The sequence below is a fragment of the Orbicella faveolata genome, unplaced genomic scaffold, assembly GCF_042242905.1.
Source record: "Orbicella faveolata isolate gen_17 unplaced genomic scaffold, um_ofav_v1 contig_2, whole genome shotgun sequence".
NCBI classification, from domain to species: Eukaryota; Metazoa; Cnidaria; class Anthozoa; order Scleractinia; family Merulinidae; genus Orbicella; species Orbicella faveolata.
Genome location: NW_028301547.1, coordinates 12,605,406 through 12,626,879, shown reverse-complemented (window position 1 = coordinate 12,626,879; position 21,474 = coordinate 12,605,406). Strand labels below are relative to the sequence as shown.

Genomic DNA, 21,474 nt, shown 5'->3' with positions numbered 1-21,474 from the left:
ACTTTCGTGTTTTAAACTAGTGAATGCGGAAAATTGATTTAGAAAGGTCAGATAATTTTATTTAAATGAGAAAGTTCTTCTTTCAATGTAGACCTGACAGTTGATTGTAAAAGTGTTGCTCGGTCGGTCGATATGCTAAGTCATCTTATCAAGTTTGCGGTGGAGGGTGCCGCGGTCTTCGATTCTGCGATGTCCAGTTCTTTTTACGTGGACACCGAAGATGATCCCGACGAAATCGGCGAAGTTCTGTTCTGCAAGAACAATGTTTGCGTCCATCTTTCTTCCTTAGATGATTCACACGTACCAGGATACTTCATGTTGAAGTCCATGACCCAGCAAAGCGGACATGTTCGATTGCTAGTTACGTGGACTCCAAATTCTTACTTCTGCAACAATAAGGCAGAAACAAATATGGATAGTATTAAGCATGATGACGAACTGGGACTGCTCATTTCAAAACTTTCTACAAATTCTCCAGCGATTTTTAATGTTGATCTCAGTGAAATGAAGACCCTAAGGTTATTTTATGAACAGAAAGACGAGTCTTGTGGACAGTTTGTGATCGGGAACTTTGAAAATCACTACAAAGTTTTCCACTTTCATCATGGTGGCCTCGATCGAATTACTCAGATTTTGCACGAGTGGATTTGGTGTTTTGAGGACGTCAATCCTCTTGAAGGTGAATTTCGAAGGAAAGCATTCACTGTGATTTCGAAAAGGAATCCCAAGCAAGGATTCCATCCGGAAGAAGGAAGATTTGACCCAATGCCTGTTCAAACGTGGAGAGCTTTTTTTAATGAAGATGGTCAGATCGAGGACGTGGCAAATTTCCGTAAGGTGAGATGATCTAAGATTTGTTCCTTAATTTGCATATTTATGTAAGGTTACATCACCTTCAATTAAGTTGATGTTATGGCTCGTGTGTATAATACATTATCCTATAACTTATAGCATTTGTATCGTAATAATACAATACATTGTCCTATAAATTATAGGGCTTGTGTTACAATGATACAAGTGCTTAAAAATTGAGTAAATGTAGTCAGGAGATGACATAATTGATAAAAGTGCCGTTTTCTGTCACTGACTTGTATATTTTAGCAAGACGTTTCAGCTAACTCTTAAGCCTTCATCAGTTGAAAAACTGCTTGATGTTATGCGCAATTTAAAAACTTGTTTAAAATTGAAACGTCGTGCGTGCAGTATGCGCGTGACTCGAGAGAATTTTAAGTGCGTGCTAAGCACTTGTAGACTTCAGGGATGACTGTGTGATCATTCCCAGCGTTCGGGTCTTTTACGGACATCCAAGGTTCTAGAAAAAGCTGCTGATGGTAATGTGCCTCATGTCCGATGACTTCAATGTTTTCAAAATCGATGTGATGATGACATCGTGAACATTGTACGCAAGTTTGGAGTTATTATTGAACATCAAGACCGCCTTTTTGTGCTCGGAAACCCACGTCTTCAGTGATCTTTCGGTCTGGCCATAGTATACAAAATCGCACTGACTGCAATTGATTCTGTAAACTACTCCAGATGATGGACGGTCGGTTTCATCCTGCTGTTTCGGTCGAGGGAAAATACTGTTGATGGTTCTCTGTGGCTTTTATGAAACTTGTAAATTTTATTGCTTTAGTAAGCGACCAATTCTTTCCTAGACGCCCCAGACGACGATCGAATAGTATCCCATGATGCATCTGGTTTAGGTTTGTATTATCACTGTGTACGTGACATCATCATTTATTCGACGCTCTCGCGATGAGATTCCATGGCTTCTGCTTTTAAGAGTACCGAGTTAGTTTATATTCACTACGTTTCAAAGGAGAATTTTGCCGTTACAGTGAAGGGTTTTAATTGTGTTTCGTTGGTCTGTTGAGAAATACATATAAGCTATGTGGAAAGCATGGACAAATGAAGAAGAGCTCTCGTCCCTGTGGTTGTTGTGAATTCGCCTACGGAAGAATTATTCGCTGGGATAGGAAGCCCTGTGCTGATACAAATAAGTTACAACAGGTACATTCTCCGAAGAGAAGTAAAGGGGTTTTCTGATTTTTCTTTTGACATCTCTTGTCCGCTTCTTAGCAGGTTTGTTCTGTGTTGTGCCGTTTGCTGCATGACATCTCTTGATTACGGCTCCATTGAACTATTGAAATTTACGAAGTTAAACACTCTATTATTAAGGCTAGTTATCACTGCTGAGCATTTTGCAGTTTCAGAAAGAATAGTAACCAAAACACCTTCGAAAATAATCATTTTGACTCTAAAAGATGACCAAGCTCGGGAATAAAACGCCAAAAGAATTGAGACTTGAAGCAGACATTTACACACGCAACGCTGGTATGTTATGAAATTTCAGTCCACTTCGATCGCTTAAAAGGTCATAAAAATGTGGGTACTTCTCAGTACTTCTTTGCCAAAAATCATTATTATGTCTATATTTATTGCAGTGATGCCCAAAAATCGAAGACATCAACATACTGTGCAAAGAAAAGCGAATATTCATGACCTTGTTACGGGTCAACGAACACTTTGTGATGCGAATAGTCATATAACACAATCAAAGACAAGAATACTATAATAAGGCCGCGCTCTTAAACACTTACAAAACATTATAATCGTGTCAAAGATTTAAATAATGCACTTTTCTAACCTTTTACTGCAATAAATATAAGAAATAGACCGCGGAGAAAACCATGTTATTTCACGCTGAAATCCATGATAACTTCGATGTTGTGTCACGTACGTAGAAAATTGCATCATGGGATACTATTCGATCGTCATCTGTAGATGCCCTTAACGTAAGGAAGTACTACAAAACCATTTGTGGTAGGCTTATACAAGAGCTTCATTGTACACGATGTCTGGAAGCTATGGGCTGGTGCATGATTCGGGAAAACAGATGAAATTCAGCCGTGATACAGGAAGATTTATATGGGAGTGTACAAAACGTGGACCCCCTCTGTAGACCAGGTCCACGGACTGGATCCATCAAAATATGGACTGGGTCCATGGACCCCCTATTTTTACTACCTCAGATAAACAAAGACCGCTGGTATGCTTGATTGCTGCCTCAAGTCTCCATTTGAGTTTACCAGCACTTTCTTTCCGGTCAAACATGGCTGATGTGGGTGAAAGTAAGCACTGCTCTTTTTATTATGATTCCTTTGAGTTTCTTGTTAGGTTTTTAGGTAAATATCCCTGTTCACTATTGTTATATTGGCTAAGAAAATGCTATCAAAGGGTGACTTTATGGAAGATTGCAAAGTTGATTTTTTTAAATTTTTTATTTTTTATTTGCAATAACACAAGGGAAACATTACTTACAATACAATTATGAACAGTACACTCTTTAGTATAGGTAATCATACGGTTTCGAGTTCAGTTTGGAATTAATTTGCATGAGTGAGTTTTTCAAAAAGCTGAAATTGAACGAGCCGCTTTGGCAAGTGCAATTTCAGCTTTTTGAAAACTCACAAGTGCAAATTAATTCCAAATTGAATGAGAAAAGCCGTATGATTACTTATTGATAATACAAACATGAGAAAAAATCACGTGGAGGAAGTGCTGGAAGATCTTTCTTGAAGCCATATTTTCTCATGTGAGAAAACTTTTTTCAAAGTTTCTGCACAAAATTTTCGTCATTATTTTATGTGATATCATCGGCTTAGAAAATTGCCAATTGTCTTTCAGCCAATCATGATCCAGAATTGAAGGGGTGAGTGCAAAACCATGCTAAGTGACGATTTGGGTGAAAAAAAAAATTTTCGCGAAAGGGCTTGAATTCTTGCATGTGGTCTTCAATGTAATAGAAAAACGTGGTCCTGTATTTTTGTCGCTGGTTTTTGCTTCGTTTATAAAGACGCCGCTAGGGAAACCGAGTGGTTTTTCTGCATATGCAATATCTCGAAAACAAAGCGAAGCTTAGCGGAAAAAATACGGGGCATTGTTAAACATACCTAAACAAAACTGCATGCGAAATTTGGAGCGTGTTCAACAAAGTTCACTTTTGATTAAAATACCTAGCGCCCTTTTCCCGCCGAGGTCTTCAAATAAACGAAGCCGGGCCTTTGTTATGATAAACAGAGCCGATCCTTTGTTATAATAGCCAAGCCAAGCCTTTGTTATAAGTCAAAGTCTCGCCTCGGTTTATCATAACAAAGGATCTGCAAGCTGCGTCCGCAAGGACTTTGATTTCACTTAGAAAGCAGCAAAATGTGAATTTCACGCAACGTATAAGCTCAAAAATGTTGATTTTAGGTCAAAAAAGGTTTAAATGTTGATTTTACGTTAACACGTGACAGCAAGGAGGTTGATTTCTCTTAGAAACGAGCAAAATGTCAATTTCATGCAACGCATAAGCTCAATGATGTTGATTTCAGGTCTAAATAGGTTAAAATATTGATTTGACGTTAACGCGTGACGGCAAGGAGGTTGATTTCACTTAGAAACCAACAAAATGTCAATTTTACGCAGCGCATAAGCTCAATGATGTTGATTTCAGGTCTAAATAGGTTAAAATGTTGATTTCACGTTAACACATGACGGCAAGGATGTTGGTTTCACTTAGAAACCAGCAAAATGTCAATTTCACGCAGCGCATAAGCTCAATGATGTTAATTTCAGGTCTAAATAGGTTAAAATGTTGATTTCACGTTAACGGTTGACATCAAGGATGCTAGTTTCACTTAGAAAACAGCAAAATGGTAATTTTACACAACTTATAAGCTCAATGATGTTGATTTCATGTGAAAACGCGCTATAAATAGGGCTGACAGATTAACAGATTAACCCTTCTCCGCAACGTACGGGTCTCCATACATCTGCATGTCCACTGATCCCAGAAGCTCAAAACACTACAAATCATGCCGATTTGAAATAAAATCAACGCAACCTGGATCACAGATCTATGTTACAATTGATCGCTACTTGTTGGCCATTCTTATGTTTAAACAATCTAGTTACCAGTTCAAGAAACGTCCGCAGAATGTGATTGCAATGCATGCCGGGAAGGGTCTTTACACCTCGTACGCGGGAAAACATGGCGGTCGATACAAGACAAATTTTATAAGTCTAAAACCAGTTCTCGCTTTCCAAACTTTGACGCTAGCAACGCTTGGCAAATGGGCCACGACTCACCAGAGGGTATTTTTTTTGGACAAGAACTGCTCTTGGACTTTGCTGCCTGGCTCGATCTGACTTCGAACACCGATAACACAATTACGGTATATCAGCTGCCTTCGAAGTTTCAGAACACATTTTGATTCTTTAAAACGTGCTGATGACTTACGGGTTTATCGAGACTTTATGATGTCTCTCAACCACCAGGCAGGCACACAAGGTACTTTAAAACAATGCTTAAGATATTAGTTGACAGAGCTCTAATGCGGCACATCTCTTTTTTTTTCGATAAATTTCGTTTGACTCTTGATCGATTCACGTGTTGTGCTCACGTCACAATAGCCGACGTAAACAATCTGTTCCCAGATTTCCGCTCTATATATGCTGTGAGATTTGATTTTGACTTCATACACTATAAACAGTCTGCCTGTTTGCTGTTCAACAAATAAACTCCTAAAGACATGGCTAGGAAAAGCCAAGTATTTTTGCATACGTTATAACTCGAAAACGAAGCAAAAACCAGCGACAAAAATACAGGGCCGCCTTTTTCTATTACATTGAAGACCACATGCAAAAATTCAAGCCCTTTCGCGAAAATTTTTTTTTCACCCAAATCGTCACTTAGCATGGTTTTGCACTCACCCCTTCAATTATGATGTGTAATTTGCACTGGTGTTACACTTTTTGCACGGATGTTACACTTTTTGCACTGGTGTTACAGTTGAACTGCACTGCTCTCAGCCAATCAGAATCGAGTAATTTTTGATGTATGTTATTAGACTACTTACAACACTAACTCTATTTACATTATATTGCTCTAATTATTTACACTATTTGAATTACAATATCTACACGACTTACAGTGCACTACTAACAAATACATTAACAACAAGGGGCAAAGAAAAAAAGGAGAGAAATACATAATTATCATTACAGCTTTAGGTTGTACTATAGAAACATCAAAAACATACCAAAGACATGGGGTACATTATGGATAAAATGAGCTATGCACCTGACAGGAGATTAGAAATAGACTAATGGGTAAGAGATAAATACAGATAGGTATAGAAAATATAATCTAAAATATTAATTAAATCCTCATCTTTCCTGCAAGAGGTTTCCATTTCTTTGTGTCTCTTCTTTTTATTTCCATTTCATATTGTGATTTTAGTGTGCATATGAAATAAGTAAGATTTGGATGATCTATGTTCTTGTGTTTTAGTAAGCCATGTGATATCATGCTGAGAGGAAGCAGTAATTGATAAGAAGTGCAAATTGAGAGAAAATTAATGAAATATTAAATTGAAATATTACTGTGAATTAATTTTTTTTAATTTGCTTATTTTATTTTATTTTTATTATTGATTACTACAATATCTTTAGGGGTAGTAAAAGTAAGGGTCCATGGACCCGGCCCATATTGTGATGGACCTGGTCCATGGTTTGTACTCTCCTGATTTATATTGGCCACAAGGCATGATCTGCTTAATCTATGGGCAGTGATTTGTGATTTCAAGAGGTAATTGTCATGAAAATAAAATGGGGTCAGTGTAGAACAGTCTTACAACAGCATCATCAGTTATTTAAAAATTAACTGGGCCACATCATGTGCAATCTGTCAAATACTGGTCTGCCAGAACCCTTATTTTTTCTTTAATTGCAACAATAACATTACATTACATCTACAACCGCAGTTCATATATGAATTATTTCATATAAACTTCACATCATTTCACTCCTCACGGGAAGATATGAACTCAACTAATTGACCTCGCTCCCAATGTGTGGCTTCATAGCTCAGTTGGTAGAGCATCGCACCGGTGTTGTGGAGGTCATGGGTTCGTATCCCGTTGAAGCCCTGATTTTTTCAGGCTTCTTCTTTCCAATTGCTTAAATTGGAAAATTAACTGCGATGATCATTCTTCACTTTCATCTACAACCGCAGTTCATATATGAATTATTTCATATAAACTTCACATTACAATATAAATTACTAAAATTCAATACAAATTACTAAAATTGCGTGCTGTACTTTGTTCATCCTTCGTTCAGCTGTTAGGCATAACAAATTTACTTTTAACAAAGAATTTAGTTGCCGATTCTCAAGAAAGTTTATTTAAAGATATCTTAATCCTTCTCAGAACGTTTTTGAGTTATTTTTTTGTAAAAAAAACTACCTCTTAGTCGGCGTGTTGGGTATGTTATGGACAGGTCAATGGATGAGTGAGTGAGTGAGTGAGTGAGTGAGTGATGTATGTCACACCAATCTGATTGGATCTACTATAAACAGCCAATCAAATTTCTTGCTGTAAAGGTAAATGGTATGTGAGGAGATTTGATCCTGGCAGGGTTCAGAATGACCATATTTATTCTTCTATAAAAGAGGAGGAAGCATTCATATATTGGGTTTACTTCGACATTTTCTGTGGGTTAGGCTGAGGATTTTAGTTATGAATGAGATGAGCCTTGAGGTTTGAAACAGTTCATGAGTTAGTAGTATGCAAATGGAACGGGACATTTCCATTTTTAGTTACAAAGGTAACTTGATACTTTTGTTTTTTACAAGGAGTAACTTCAGGTCACGAATCGTCGCTTCTAGTTCTTAGGACATGTTTTAGAGAAGACGAGACTATTTAGATTTGAAACAGTTCTGACGTTTACAATAGTAAGTGCAGGTAGCGATTGGTTTGTTCTTGTTACATGAAAATATATCGATATATTTTTATTTTTTAGTTACAAAGTGTAATTTGACACTCTTGTTTTTCATAAGGGAGTAAATTCAATTAGAGCTGATGAATCGTCACCACTCTTTCCCACGACATGTTTGCTATCTTTAGTGACAAGTGGTAATTTAACACTTTTGTTTTTTATACGGGAGTAAAGTCAATGGGTTATTCCAGAAAAAATACACCCCCCCCGACAGATGGCAAACTGGAAATTCTCGCGGGAGGGGGGGTTGATGGCTCGGGAAATCCGGGCGGGAGGGGGGATCTGAGCCTAAAAATTCTTCCTCTGGGGTCACTTTTAACTTTAACCTCGATCGATACATTTTAACCACTTAAAAAAGGACTTTGCAATGGGAAATCTTGTAGTCTTTCAGTTTATAGTGTTCTTACCACAATCATGAAGAACCAGCGCATTGATAAATGGATAACAACAGCTTTACAACCGGATAAAACACCGTTGACTGAGCACGCAATGCCTGGAACATTTTTACGGTACCCAGGCCACCCGTGCCTGTGCTTTGTAACATCCTCAAAAATGCGCTGAAAAGACGATTTAGGCTGGGAGTCAGTTGTACTTTTACTGTTTTATTCAGGCAACCCAAGAACTTGTTTTGCTGGCTAACATGCGTATGCACAATTTGCGTATAATTTCTTTCTTACCTCTTACGATGTGTAACCGTAAAATCGTGGTAACGAATTTGCTTGTAGCACTGGGAATCTAAATGACCTCACAAGAGCAGAACTTGTTTATAAAGAAATATACGTATTTCGGCGTTGTTAAGATCTTTAAGTATTTCACATTGAAGAACTTGTTGGATCTACAAGAGTTTTAAGCAGTATTATCTAGGCTGCTTCCACTTTATTATCCGTGCCTTACGATCGATATGGTAAAAGACAAGTTTATGGAAGCCAGAGCGTGGGCATTACGCATGAAAACTTGAATGCTTGAAAGAAAGGCAAGAGTTCAAGTTGACCTACAGACCCATTAAGGTAACGGAATTTAAAATTAGTCTAGTTTGAAAAGCTTTCTTAATAAGCTAAGTAAATGTCACACTAACAGTACTAACAACAGGAACTCGATCTTGTAAACATGTGCCAATGTAGGCTGTCTTGTCACCGAAAACTGAAATTATAGTTTTTATTTGTAATCGCCTTAAGGACTTTTTACGCTGTAATTTTTCTTACATTTACATAATTTTTACGACTTACGAATTTTTTATCTTGTACATTTGCTGTGGTAGAGAAAAAGGCAAATGGCGTTTTAGAGGAGAGTGCTAGATCATCCAAACATTAAACACGATCATTTGAATACCGTAATCTGATTTAAAAAATGTTGAAATTTAACCCGCAAAATTCGCAATATTCGCCGAGCTTTTAAAATGATAATAAACGGGGATCTTTTGGAAGAAATGTTACGTCTTTTCTATTGCCTGTTATTTCCAGTTAGGGCCTTTAAAAAAAAGAAGTGGAAATCTGGGCGGGAGGGGGGCTCTAGCAGTCTGGGAAATCCAGTCAGAGGGGGGGGGGGGGGGGTCAAAAATGCTTGCCATCTGTCAGGGGTGTATGTATTTTTTCTGGAATAACCCAATTAGAGCGGACAAGTTATCGGCTATTGTTTCCAGGATTTTAAACAAAAAAGAAGGTTTCATTTCTTTACATCTCTGCAGTAGCAGTTTAATACTTTTATTCGATCACATTCATTTCAGTGCGATATTTTTAGAGGTAAAATGTATGAAAACTGTTCAAATGTTCTTTGAGACTGCGTGGCACCAAGGTAAGGTTACAGTGTACCTTCAGATTGGCAATTTTCTTCAAATTTGGATTTTTGGGTCAAAGTAATGGTCGAAGAGTAATCACTAATTTCAGAAAAAAAAAATTGAAAAAAAAAAAATATTGGCGGAGATATGGAGGTTTTACGTTGTGGCCGGAAGTAAAAGTTCCCTCTTGATTGACAGCCCTATAATGTGTATGCAATCAACCGAGACGACCTATATGGATACCACGAATTTGCTGGCTACTCACCTCTACTCAGTTGATCAGCATAGTTAATCCAAGCATTTTGCGTATTAGGTGTAATTCTATTAAGTTCTAAGTAAACGTGGACTAGTTTGAAAAAGCAAAAACAGCGAAGAACAAATGAAAATACATCTCGGAGTGAAGAAGCGAAACTTGGCCTTGCGGATGAAGCTATGGCTATCTTATCAAGCGGGCAAAAAGATCGAGTCAAGAGAAGAGAAAGGTTCTGTAAAAATTTGGGAACTTGACAGCGATAACAGCAATTTTACAGTGACTCTTCTGTTGAGTCTGATACCGATGAATCGTCAGACTCATTGAGGGGCTCCGTGGGGCTTTCTTTCGTTTGTTTTCTTCGCCCAGCCACTCTAGCGTTCGTATCCTTTTTCGTCTTCCCCATTTTGCCAGACCAGCTTCAAGAAAAACCGAGCTACAGAAAAATTATCTCTCCACCTTGAGCACATTGCGAAACACAAGGGTGGTTTGGAGATTCACGTGTAAATCTCACCGTGAGAAAAAACTCTCCAAACGCTGATTGGCTCAGTGATCTGAGAACCCAGTTGAAGGTGTTTGTGGGCATAGTTTGTTTGCAAAACAAGAGCTTTTTCTTAACGCTGTTTCGTGGAATAAATTTTTTCGCTTGAAGCCCTCAAATTTGGACAGTAGCTAGATTAAAATATAATAAACAAAAACGTGTCTGCGAATTGTTTATTTCGAAATATTTTTTCTCCGAGAGCGATTTTTGTACGATCATTCCACATTTTTTAAATCCTATTTTGCAAATGTTCTGTAACTTTTTACTGCAATTGAATATGGCAAAACGCAGACACGCTTTTTTAGCGGTTTTTGTCTTTAAACCAGGGAAAAAAATAAATTGGTGAAAAACAAAATTTGCTTTGACTTGTAGCATCCGAAAGGTGATTAGGGCGCTTGCATTTAGTGGTGGTGAAAAAATCGGCAATTCATTTCATTTCAAAATTGTTAGTACAGTTTGATAGCCAGCTCTATAAGCTTTAATTTGATATAGGGGTTTAGGTATCTACTGCTTAAACCGGATGCACTACATCGCTTGGATGCGAGACTTAGGCTGAGGATTTTAGTTATGAATGAGACTTTCTCAGACTTTCAACGTGTCAGAGAGGTTTTTTTCCTCTTTCTGTTTTTGGTGAAGTTGTGTTGTGTTGTGTTGTGTTGTGCAAAAAGGTAAACTTACGACTCGTATAAAATACGAAAAAGTCTCTTAATTAACTTGAGTACTTTTGAGCAAAAATTTCTCTTGGGGGTTGTCATGATAGTTGGTTGTCCTGTATAAGGTATTGTCACGTGATCTTGTGGACCACGTGTGATGTAAAAGTACTGCAATAAACTCTTGAAGTTGAAGCGAGCAGATGTGTATTTTCTCATACTCATGACAGGGGTTGGAAGGGCTCTGTGATCAGTGAGTGAGGGAGTTATGCATGTGCGCGTGTCACACCAATCACAGTGTGGGTTGTATCAAAGAACGAATAAAATTGCCTGTTAGAAAATAAGATGGTATCTACATTAATCTGGAGACGTGTCAGATTACTGTAGCTTGTTCAGTCAAACATTTTATGGCTTACTATTTAGCTATCTTACCATGAGCGATGTAACATTGCATGTACATCATAAATTCCCAGTTTCTTTCTTGCTGTACATCGCCACCAAAAAAACTTGTCAAATTAACCAAATCATTACTGTAAACAGCTTCATGAATGCTCCTATCTCCGACCCTTCACACGCCAAAAATAACTCTTGCACGCCTTGCGTTCCTATGTTTTTCCAAAGGTGCAGTATCATTTCCTTTGAGAATTATTGATCACTTAAGAGGGACTGCTTGGCATAGACTGAAGTAGTTTAAGAAGTTTGTTTTGATTTTGAACTTGCTTCAGAATTCGTTAAAAGTTAGGAACCTGCTACCTCGAAGAAAGTCTTCAATTTTGGTTAATCCAAACAATTTCAGTTAAGAGTGATTTTCTGAGAGTGTCGAGAATCAGAAGACAGTCACGAAAAATCGATTTTTCTTTTATTTCGCCAAAACATACCTTTGGGTGAACTTATTCAAGGAAAAATAGTTGAAAGTTCCAACAATTTATTTTACGGCCAAAATTTAAGAAAGTTCGAAATTTGCATATAATGGCGGTTTTCACGGCTTAAAACGTTTCTTTACGAAAACAGCGGGGGCGTAAAAACAATCCTATGAAAACAAAACTTAGCACAAATATTATTTCATTCTTATACTTTAAAATCGTGTGATAAGTTTCTTGAAGTTTTGTTTGTAGCTTTTTAACGAAGGGTATTTGCACAGCTGCTATTCTAGTCTCTTGGCAAGGAACAAATAAAGGCCAACTTTGACTAGTATAAATAGCCTCTGGTATATATCATTTGGTCAAAATATCTACATTTTAGGAAACCTTGGTTATTGTTTTTTTTTCACCTGAAAAGTTATAGCTCTGGGAATTAAAGTGTTCCCTGTCAGTAAAATAAAATGTTACGGCATGTAAGCGAGTTCAATTTTAAGCAAATCACAAGGTTATTCTTTGGAATTCAACGGTTTAAAACAGGAAACAACGACTCACCGTTACTTACATTCCTTCTGCTGCTATAGAAATGATTTTAACTTCTCAGTGTCCTTGTGAGTTGTTGTAAAATATTTCCAGTAAAACAGCGAGCATAAATGGCCATAACATTCGACAAGGTCGACAATGTTTATATTTGAGATAAGACACTGAGTGGCACACGCAGTCCTCGCTGTTTTCATTGTCTTGCTCAGTCGAGAGTCCTTTAAAAATATGATAGAATATACGCTTCAAACCGTAGTAAATTAGTTTCTCATAACCATATGGCTCATGTCGACTCATGAGTAAATAAATCAGTCCCCATACACTGAATAAGCAACTCGAATGACCTCTCAGGTCAGGGGGTCACCTGATATGTCGTTATGTTACTTTTCCCCCATTTCACATTACGGGTGTAACGCCATATTGAACATCACGGCATTTAGTTGAATTACGGTATTCAAAATCTCTTTAAAGACATTTCGATTTAAAAAGAAATTTGAAAAAGCAACATTTTGACATAATTGTTAGCTTCTAAGATATCGTTCATAGATGCATGATACCCTGGCATAATTTCAACACTGGATTGATCTCTTTGATGTAGACGTTATTTATAGTTTTGCGCTTAGTAACATTTGGCAAACATCTAAACGTGTGCAAAGATAATTACTCAAAAATAAGAAACCGTTTATCTGCAGGAAAAGCTGGACCGCCGAAGATAATGATGTAAATTCTGCGTATTATTTATTGAAGTAACGCAAGCTACCTGCTTTCAGTAATGCTTCGTGTCGCTTAGCAAAAGTGACAAACTTACTCTATGGAAATAAACGTTTAGTTACATTTGTTTCATTCTTTTGTTTTCTAATCTGAAATTTCTGTTATATAGGCTTAAGATTTTCTTTCCAAATTTACTGTTGAATTTCCTATCCCGGCCACATTTGAAGACATTCCTTCTCATTTGATTACTGTAAAAGTTTACAATCACATATCTTGAGAAAGTTCAATAGTTGCCTGTGTCATTGAAAACGCCAAAAAAGTGTCAGGCATTTATTATTTACTTGTTAAGTTGTACTCTTAATAGTTTTAAGATGCGCTTGTTAATACAAATCAAACATGGTCACTTCCTTATAAAGTTATTGCTATATCTGTCAAGAGCAGCATGCATTTTGTGTGAAAAATTAAACAAACACTTAACACATGATCCTCAGTTACAGTAGCACAGAGTTGATCCATTTTAATGCTAATATGGCTTTTTAAAGTATATCCAGGTAGATTCTTTTACGGTGAACAGGCTTGGGTGGCACTTCTAATTCCCTTTTTCCTTTCCTACTTTCTCTTCTCCAATATATGCCTGCTCACAGGCTAGTGCCTCTCAATACAAATGCACATTGCATTCTGCTTTCGGGAGTATTAGCCGTCACGACTTTTGAAAGTACTTTTCTTGGGAGTGGGATGGGGGTGGATTAGTGCTACTTTTAAAACCTAATCATAACGGCAAAATTGAGCATCATAAGTGACTGAAATAACTAAAACACAGGAACACAGGCTGTGCTGTTTTAGTTAGCAAAGGCTGGTGATATACGAGCAGCAAGAGCAAAGCTTCTTTTTTTTTTTGGCGTGAGATTCGCATTTTTAGCTCGTTCCTCTCCTGCCTGTAAATCACACATTCACCACCAAGGGCATTATTTATATTAGTCCGTGTAACTGACGATATCTGGAGATCTGACCCGGATAGTCGCTGCTTTAAAAACCTCAGGCGGTGGTGCTATCCAATAAGATCGTTTGCCTCCTTTGACTCACATTCGCTATTTTTAACTATAAACCCCTGTAGACCATGCTGAATTTTCAAAATCAGGTAGTTTTCTACACGCTTTATCTGTGAAACGAGGTCGGTGACCCCCATTTTTTTCCATCTCTGACACAAGTAACTCATTAACTGACTGTTGTAAAAATTAAGAAAAAATCCATCCACTGGAAAATTTCCGCGCGAATGTCCTTAAATACGGCGTCACGCATGTAATGTGAAACCAGGGAAAAGTAACACAATGACATATCAGGTGACCTACTAACCTCAGAGGTCATTTGAGTTGTTTATTCAGTGCACGGAGACTGGGTTATTTATTCATGAGTTGACATGAGGCATGTGGATATGAGAAACTAATTTACTACAGTTTGAAGCGTATATTCTATCATATTTTTAAAGGACTCTTGACTAAGCAAGATGATGAAAACAGCGAGGACTGCATGTGCCACTCAGTGTCTCATCTCAAATATAAACATTGTCGACCTTGTCGAATTTTATGGCCATTTTTGCTCGCTGTTTTACTGGAAATATTTTACAGAACAGCTCACAAGGACACTGGGAAGTTAACATCATTTCTATAGTAGCAGAAGGAACGTAAGTAACGGTGAGTTGTTGTTTCCTGTTTTAAACTGTTGAATTCCAAAGAATTGTGATTTGCTTAAAATTGAACTCACTTACATGCTGTAACATTTTATTTTACTGATGGGGAACATTTTAATTCCCAGAGCTATAACTTTCGGGTGAAAAAAGCAATAACCAAGGTTTCCTAAAATGTAGATATTTTGACCAAATGATATATACCAGAGGCCATTTATATTAGTCAAAGTTAGCCTTTATTTGTTCCTTGCCAAGAGACACGAATGGCGGCTGTACAAATACCCTTCGTTAAAAGGCTACAAACAAAACTTCAAGAAACTTATTACACAATTTTAAAGTATAAGAATGAAATAATATTTGTGCTAAGTTTTGTTTTCATAGGATTGTTTTTATGCCCCGACTGTTTTCGTAAAGAAGCGTGAAATTCTGAACATTTTAAGCCGCGAAAACCGCCATTATATGCAAATTTCAAACTTTCTTAAATTTTGGCTGTAAAATAAATCGTTGGAATTTTAAACTATTTTTCCTTGAATAAGTTCACCCAAAGGTATGTTTTGGCGAAATAAAAGAAAAATCGATTTTTCGTGACTGTCTTCTGATGCTCGACACTCTCAGAAAATCACTCTTAATACCTGATTTTTGGTAGAAAGAGTACTACAGTTCATTTTTTGCCAGGTGCACAGAGCTTCTTTGTAAAAATTAATTGGAAAATCAACTTTAAGTAATTTTAAGTGAAAATTACACTGGTTGGAGGAGAAACAAGCCACCAACTGGTTGTAGATAGAAAAAGGGATATGACTCCAACTTGAGGTTCCATTGCTGTTAATTAGTCTTCTTACCCAAACAACTCAAAGGGCATCACTGATTATTTGAAAATCAAGCATGTCTGGGTCCCCTTGCTCTTTTGGTCCTATTTTTGTTCTGCATTTAATTTTAGCTTTCTTATTCCATACAAATTGTGCGATCGCTTGATTTACCATGGTGTTTAATTTTGATGGAAAAGTTAGGACAGATGTGTTATAAATGAGCTTGGAAATTGCTAAGGATTTTAGAATCATGATGATATGATAAAGTGAAAGGTTTCTAGGATACCACAAATAAGGAAGCCTTTCATTTTCAAGATTTTTGTGGTAAACAATTTCATCATTATTCAAGAAATTAATTCCCAGTGCTTGTATAGAGTTGGCTGGCCAGGCAATTCCCAGGGGTTTGGCTGTGTTTTTGGAGCTTGGGTCTAACCACATTCCTTCAATTTCACTTTTATTTATTTCTAGGCCAGAACATTCTTGACAGGTTCACAAAAGTTTGAATAAATTTGTTGCAATGCCTGCAAATGCCTGCTTTTGCACTCTCTGGTCAGACCCTGTGGACAATATCTGCTGTTGCCTGTCTGTTAAGACCCTGTGTACAATGCCTACTATTGTGCTTTCTGATCAGACCCAGTGTCAAATGCCTGCTTTTGCACTGTCTGGTGAGACCCTGTGGACAATACCTGCAATTGCACTCTCTGGTCAGGCTGTGCATACCTTGCCAACTGTTACACTGACTCTGTGTACATTGCTTACTATATATTTCTCTGTCAGGTCTTTCTCTGTGTATATGTGTATATTTGTAATTTTCTGATTTGCCACTGTTTTAAGGTATCATGGTAGGTGGATTGACAGTGTTTGGAAATGGTACTCTTCCGTGGGTGCTTTGAAAGAAAACCTCATCAACCTATACATTTTTTGAAAGCTTAATAGTTATAGAATGCAATCATATCTTAGAAATTTTCTGAAAAATTAATGTCGCAGTGGTATTAAAAGAAATTCCCAGAAACACTGCTTTGCTTAAACTGGTTTGCTTCTGTGTGTGAATTATCAGAGTGGCACGATTAACATTGGAAATGTTTTTTCACACATCACCCTCCAAAACAGTGTTGGTGATTTTCCAGATCTAGTTTGGCTTATTCTCTACACTCTCGTTAAGTTTGATACTTTCAATGCAGATGTTTCCTTCTGGAAAAGAGGCCATAACTTGGAAATGGATGTGAAATTAACAAATTCCGACATTGTTTTTTGAAGAAGGTATCCTGGAACATGCCAGCTGATTTTCAGCCAATTCCGTCAGAAGACATGCGTAAACAAACTAAAAAATATTCATCCTGATATGCAGTTTTATTATTTTGATTGAGAAAATGGCAAAAAACCTTTTATGAGGTAATTGGTATGATTCAGTGTTAAAAATCCCCTCTTGTAATATTTGATGACGCATTCACAGATGTTGGCATGGGTCAGTTTACAACAACAAGGACTTATGACAACTTGAAATAAACAGATGTCTATAATTCTGGTGCAAAAACCTGTCACAGTGTTATTGTCCAAGGAGTGACAAAATACCAGAGCTTTGTACAGGTTTGTATGTAAGCTGCCATGGCGACTTAGAAGATGTCATTGGCGACATTGGTACTGTGTTGCTCAAGTTTAGGCCTATTCGTTCTCCAGACATGCCAAGGAAATCTTGAGGTGGAACCAGCAAGCAGCTTCAGCTTCAACTTCTTCGGCTTCTTCAAAGATGAAAATGGGCAAGAAGGTTTCTTGCGTTTTCATCCTGACATAAAGAAAATTTGACAAGAATGAAAGCTAACTTGTGATGAAACAACCAGATTGAGAACAGCTGATGTGCACTTTCATTCAAATTAAATATCACACCGCAATTTGCATTACACAAGAGGTGACAGGAACTTGTCAACGTGCAGTAAGGGGTTAATGAGAGGCAAAAAATAATAGTTTTTGTCTTTATCTTAAAAAGTATAAAAGTTTTTTTCCCATTCTTTCTGCAAAACATTTATCTCAGTCTTCTCAAGTTGAACAGCAATACCTACCCCTCCCCCGGTACACGTTAAATTTTTGCCATGCTTACATTTTGAATTTTGAAACAAAATTCTTTCCAATAGTACCCCCAGTGAAAATAAACCCACGGAAACCTTTTTGAACTTAAGTGTGTGTCCAGCGGCATAAATGTTTTGGTAGTACAGTAATTCTCGAGAAGAGAAGGTTTTGGACAAAAGAGCCAATCTGGCTCATCTTGAAATGAACAAGTGAAGCTTTGAAAATAAACATTGTGTTACTGCATTGTGAGAAAGGAACAATTATTTGCCCTAGAACATATATTTAAAGAAAGCAGTTTAATGTAGTAGTCGATGGTGGGAAGGTAGTCATTGTTTATACTATTTAAAAAGCGCAGTGAAGGCGGGTTTTTCTTGAAACAACGGCTAAACCAAGGAAAATCTTATTTAGAATCCACAAGTTTACCTGTAGCGGTGGTTATTTTATTTCCAAGTGCTGGGGGTTCAATTTTCGAAAATTTAAGGGGGCTCTGAACCCTACCTACAGAATTTTTTTTAAACTTTGCCAAAAGTTGCATTTTATCATGCTTATCAAAAGTTGATAATATAAAAAAAATTCACCCTGCTGTTTTTGAATTATAAGCCCCTAAAGCTGTAATTAAGGGTGTTTTTAGGAGTTCATACTGTTGCTATGGTAGCCTATTGTGTCATGAAAATGATAACAACGTGTTCGCCAATGAGCAGGCAGTTTTTTTTGATACCATGATTGTAGCATTAAGTGATAAAGAGTGGTTATAATGACCCATCAAAATCTAAGTGTTGGAAACTGTCTTGAGCCACCTTAAAGCTTAAAAATATTGAAGTCAAATTAGCCTGTTTTGAGGTCGCCTTGAAAACTGTCTCACAAAAAATGAAAAAGAAATTGAATTAATCCAAATAAATGTGACATCTGTACATTGGATATAATGGTTGACTTTCACTGAAAAAATGAGGCCAGTTGGTAATAATCTGAAATTTGCCTTATCCGTTCTTATGCAGACAGCCTCTTAAGTAGCAACATTGTTGAACATGCTCAATTTAAGTTTATTTGAATTCAGAGTCTTCCGAAAAGAAACTTATAATGATTTTGAAATAAAATTTGGTAGTTTTAGTCCCAAAATATATTTTAGTATGATTAGTTTGTTTTCCATCTCCTTGATAAAATACAGAGAACTGACTTACATGTAGGCACTATTGTACCGGTGTTTGGTTCCTGGGTAGACATTATCAGCATCCCCTGCCTCAGACTCATGAAACAATTCAAGCGCCACTTCGAAAGGTCACAGAAAAGTGAAGATTTTGCAGAAATTCTTTCAATAACAAGTAGTTTCATTTTAGCAAATAAAAATTTGGAGAGTTCAGTGCACTTTACCTATGAAATAGTGTGTACACATGCATAACACATTCAGTTTTTTTGTCATTGGCCCATTTTGAAGGTTTGAGGATTTTATGAAACCTGATAATCTCTCCCTGGTGAGAGTTAATAGTTAATGAAGATAGTGAAAACTTGCCCGATGAGAGTTAATAGTTAGGGATGATTCATTATTATGGGGATGACTGGGTTGGGAAATCAGAAATAACTTTTTTCTTTTTTCCTTATGTCCATCGTAGTATCATATCAAAATTTCAAAGCCCATCTTGATTTGTTCTAAAACTTTTCAAAGCCCAGTCAATGGAAATAATATTATAGAAGCTGATATAAAATTGACACAGTAACAGTGTGAAGTCATTTAATATGTATTTCAGCTTGTGTAAATGAACATTTTCCCATTTTTAGTGCAGAGTGCACTATTGGGATGGTTATGGGGGTTGCCTGCCGCTAAGGAACTAAGGCGCTATGGCGCTATGGCGTTATGTCGCTATGGCCCTATGGCGCTAAGGTGTAAACTTTAATGTTTGTTTAATTAATTAATTTCAATTAATTAATTAGTCTAGAGGCAAGGAAGTAATGGGAGTAGGGTGGGAAAGGTACATGTGTACTCTATGTAAAACACATTCCATCGCCGTCGCTTAACTTTGAACATCGCAAAGCTATATATTTGTTTCAGGTAACCCCTTGCTCTCCTTGTGGTACCATTCTCCTTAGAACAAAACTAATTTGCCCTAAACGCATGCGTAGATTAGTTAGCGTTCGTGGCTTCTATATTAGGTGAAGGATACATTGCATATGGAATCACGCACAAATGTTGAGTGGTTTTCCTTATGGTAGAGCTCAACATGTAAGACGCATGCGTTCTAGCATTGTTAGTGTTATACACTATCTTTACACGCAGTATTTTATATATCGTGTCATGTGACCAAGGACAGCAGTTATTTTTGAGGTAGCGCCAATTGTCCCTTTTTATTGCAAAAGTGAAACGTTACTGTGGCTGCGTAGCTTTTAGAATTACAAACAGGTCGGTTCAACAAATATCATCTGCTGTTTTCAATCTACAATAGTGTACTTGTCAGGGTTCAAATATATTGCTTCTCCTTAGCGACTTGTTTATTTCTTGCCTTAATTGTGTCTGTAAGAGAGACCAAAAAGTTCCCAAGTTAGTGGCTTTAATACTCCGCAAATTATGAATTTGTAACAAAAGAAACCAGGAAAATGCTCAAATATTGCTGCAGACGCTGTGGCACCTAATGAAAGCGCAAATTAATTTAATCAGTCTTTGAGGAGACTCATTCATATCGGCCAAGTAGCGCTGTTTATCTTCAATACTTTTCGTTGAAAAACTTCTCAGCCATCAATATCGTTGTGTGTTAATTTTGAATTGTTTTATTGTTAACAACAAAGGTGGCAACAGAAAAAGAAAGTGGTATTTCGTGACTATCTGATAATTAAATTAGTTCTTGTTCATCGGTAAAAATTTGCATTTTTAGTAAAACATCGTCTCTGTTCCGTTTCTTCATCACGACATCAGATATTAAACTTTCTTTCATTTATCTCCAAAAAACAAGGACATCTTCCGTATGTTTTGGAGAAAACAGGGGTTTCATATTACATGGCTTTGCGAGGAAAACAAAAGTATCAAGTTACAAAGTTGGCGTGAAGAGCTAAATTGTCACGTTTGCTGCTTCAGCGTATTATTGAATTTAAAATGAACGAAAATCAACTTAAAGCACCAGTAGTAATTAATTTGTGCGTAATGTTTGGACCTTGAATGAAAATACAACCTTGAAACATACACACTGCAAAGGGGAAAAGCCGTAGCAGACTACCAAGGTAGACACAAACCGGAAGTGAACCGAGCAGGGGTGAGTACTTATGGGACTACTGTATCAGAGCTATCAATTGCGCTCTGCACTATCTGAGATTGTCTCACTAGTTTTAAAAAGGCCATAAGCAATGTTACAAGGCAACAGTACATCATCTTCGGAAAATTTGTATTTTGGTTGGACACAGCTGTCAAAAAGCACGGAAAAATGTCATGATGGAGATTCCTGATGAAATGTATAGATTTAGGCCAGCCTAAAAGTGTAGCTCCTGGGCTGGGTTGTTCAGAGCTAAATTAAGCTAACAGGAAAAGGTAGATTTTTGATTTGAGTTTTGTAACTTTGTGTTGAGGTTTTCTGTATATTGTTTGGCCTTCTGTTTTGCAGCAAAAAACATTTGTATAGAAGAGAAAGTTATAATTTGGTTAATATTTAATCCTGGGTTAGCATTAACTGGCATTAGTAGTATGCAAATGCAATGAGATATTTTTATTTTTAGTTACAAAGGTAACTTGATACTTTTGTTTTTCACAAGGAGTAAATTCAATTAGAGGTCACGAATCGTCACTTCTAGTT

The 21,474-nt window shown here is 37.0% G+C and overlaps 1 protein-coding gene across 1 annotated transcript in view; it reads left to right on the top strand.

The window, feature by feature from the left end:
* LOC110059106 (TBC1 domain family member 16-like) overlaps nt 1-21,474 on the top strand; it is a 61,772-nt gene continuing 40,298 nt past the window's right edge. Inside the window, exon 1 of the mRNA XM_089289640.1 lies at nt 1-837. Coding sequence (XP_089145766.1) covers nt 133-837 — 705 coding nt within the window. The 5' untranslated portion in view covers nt 1-132. The remainder of the gene's footprint in view (nt 838-21,474) is intronic.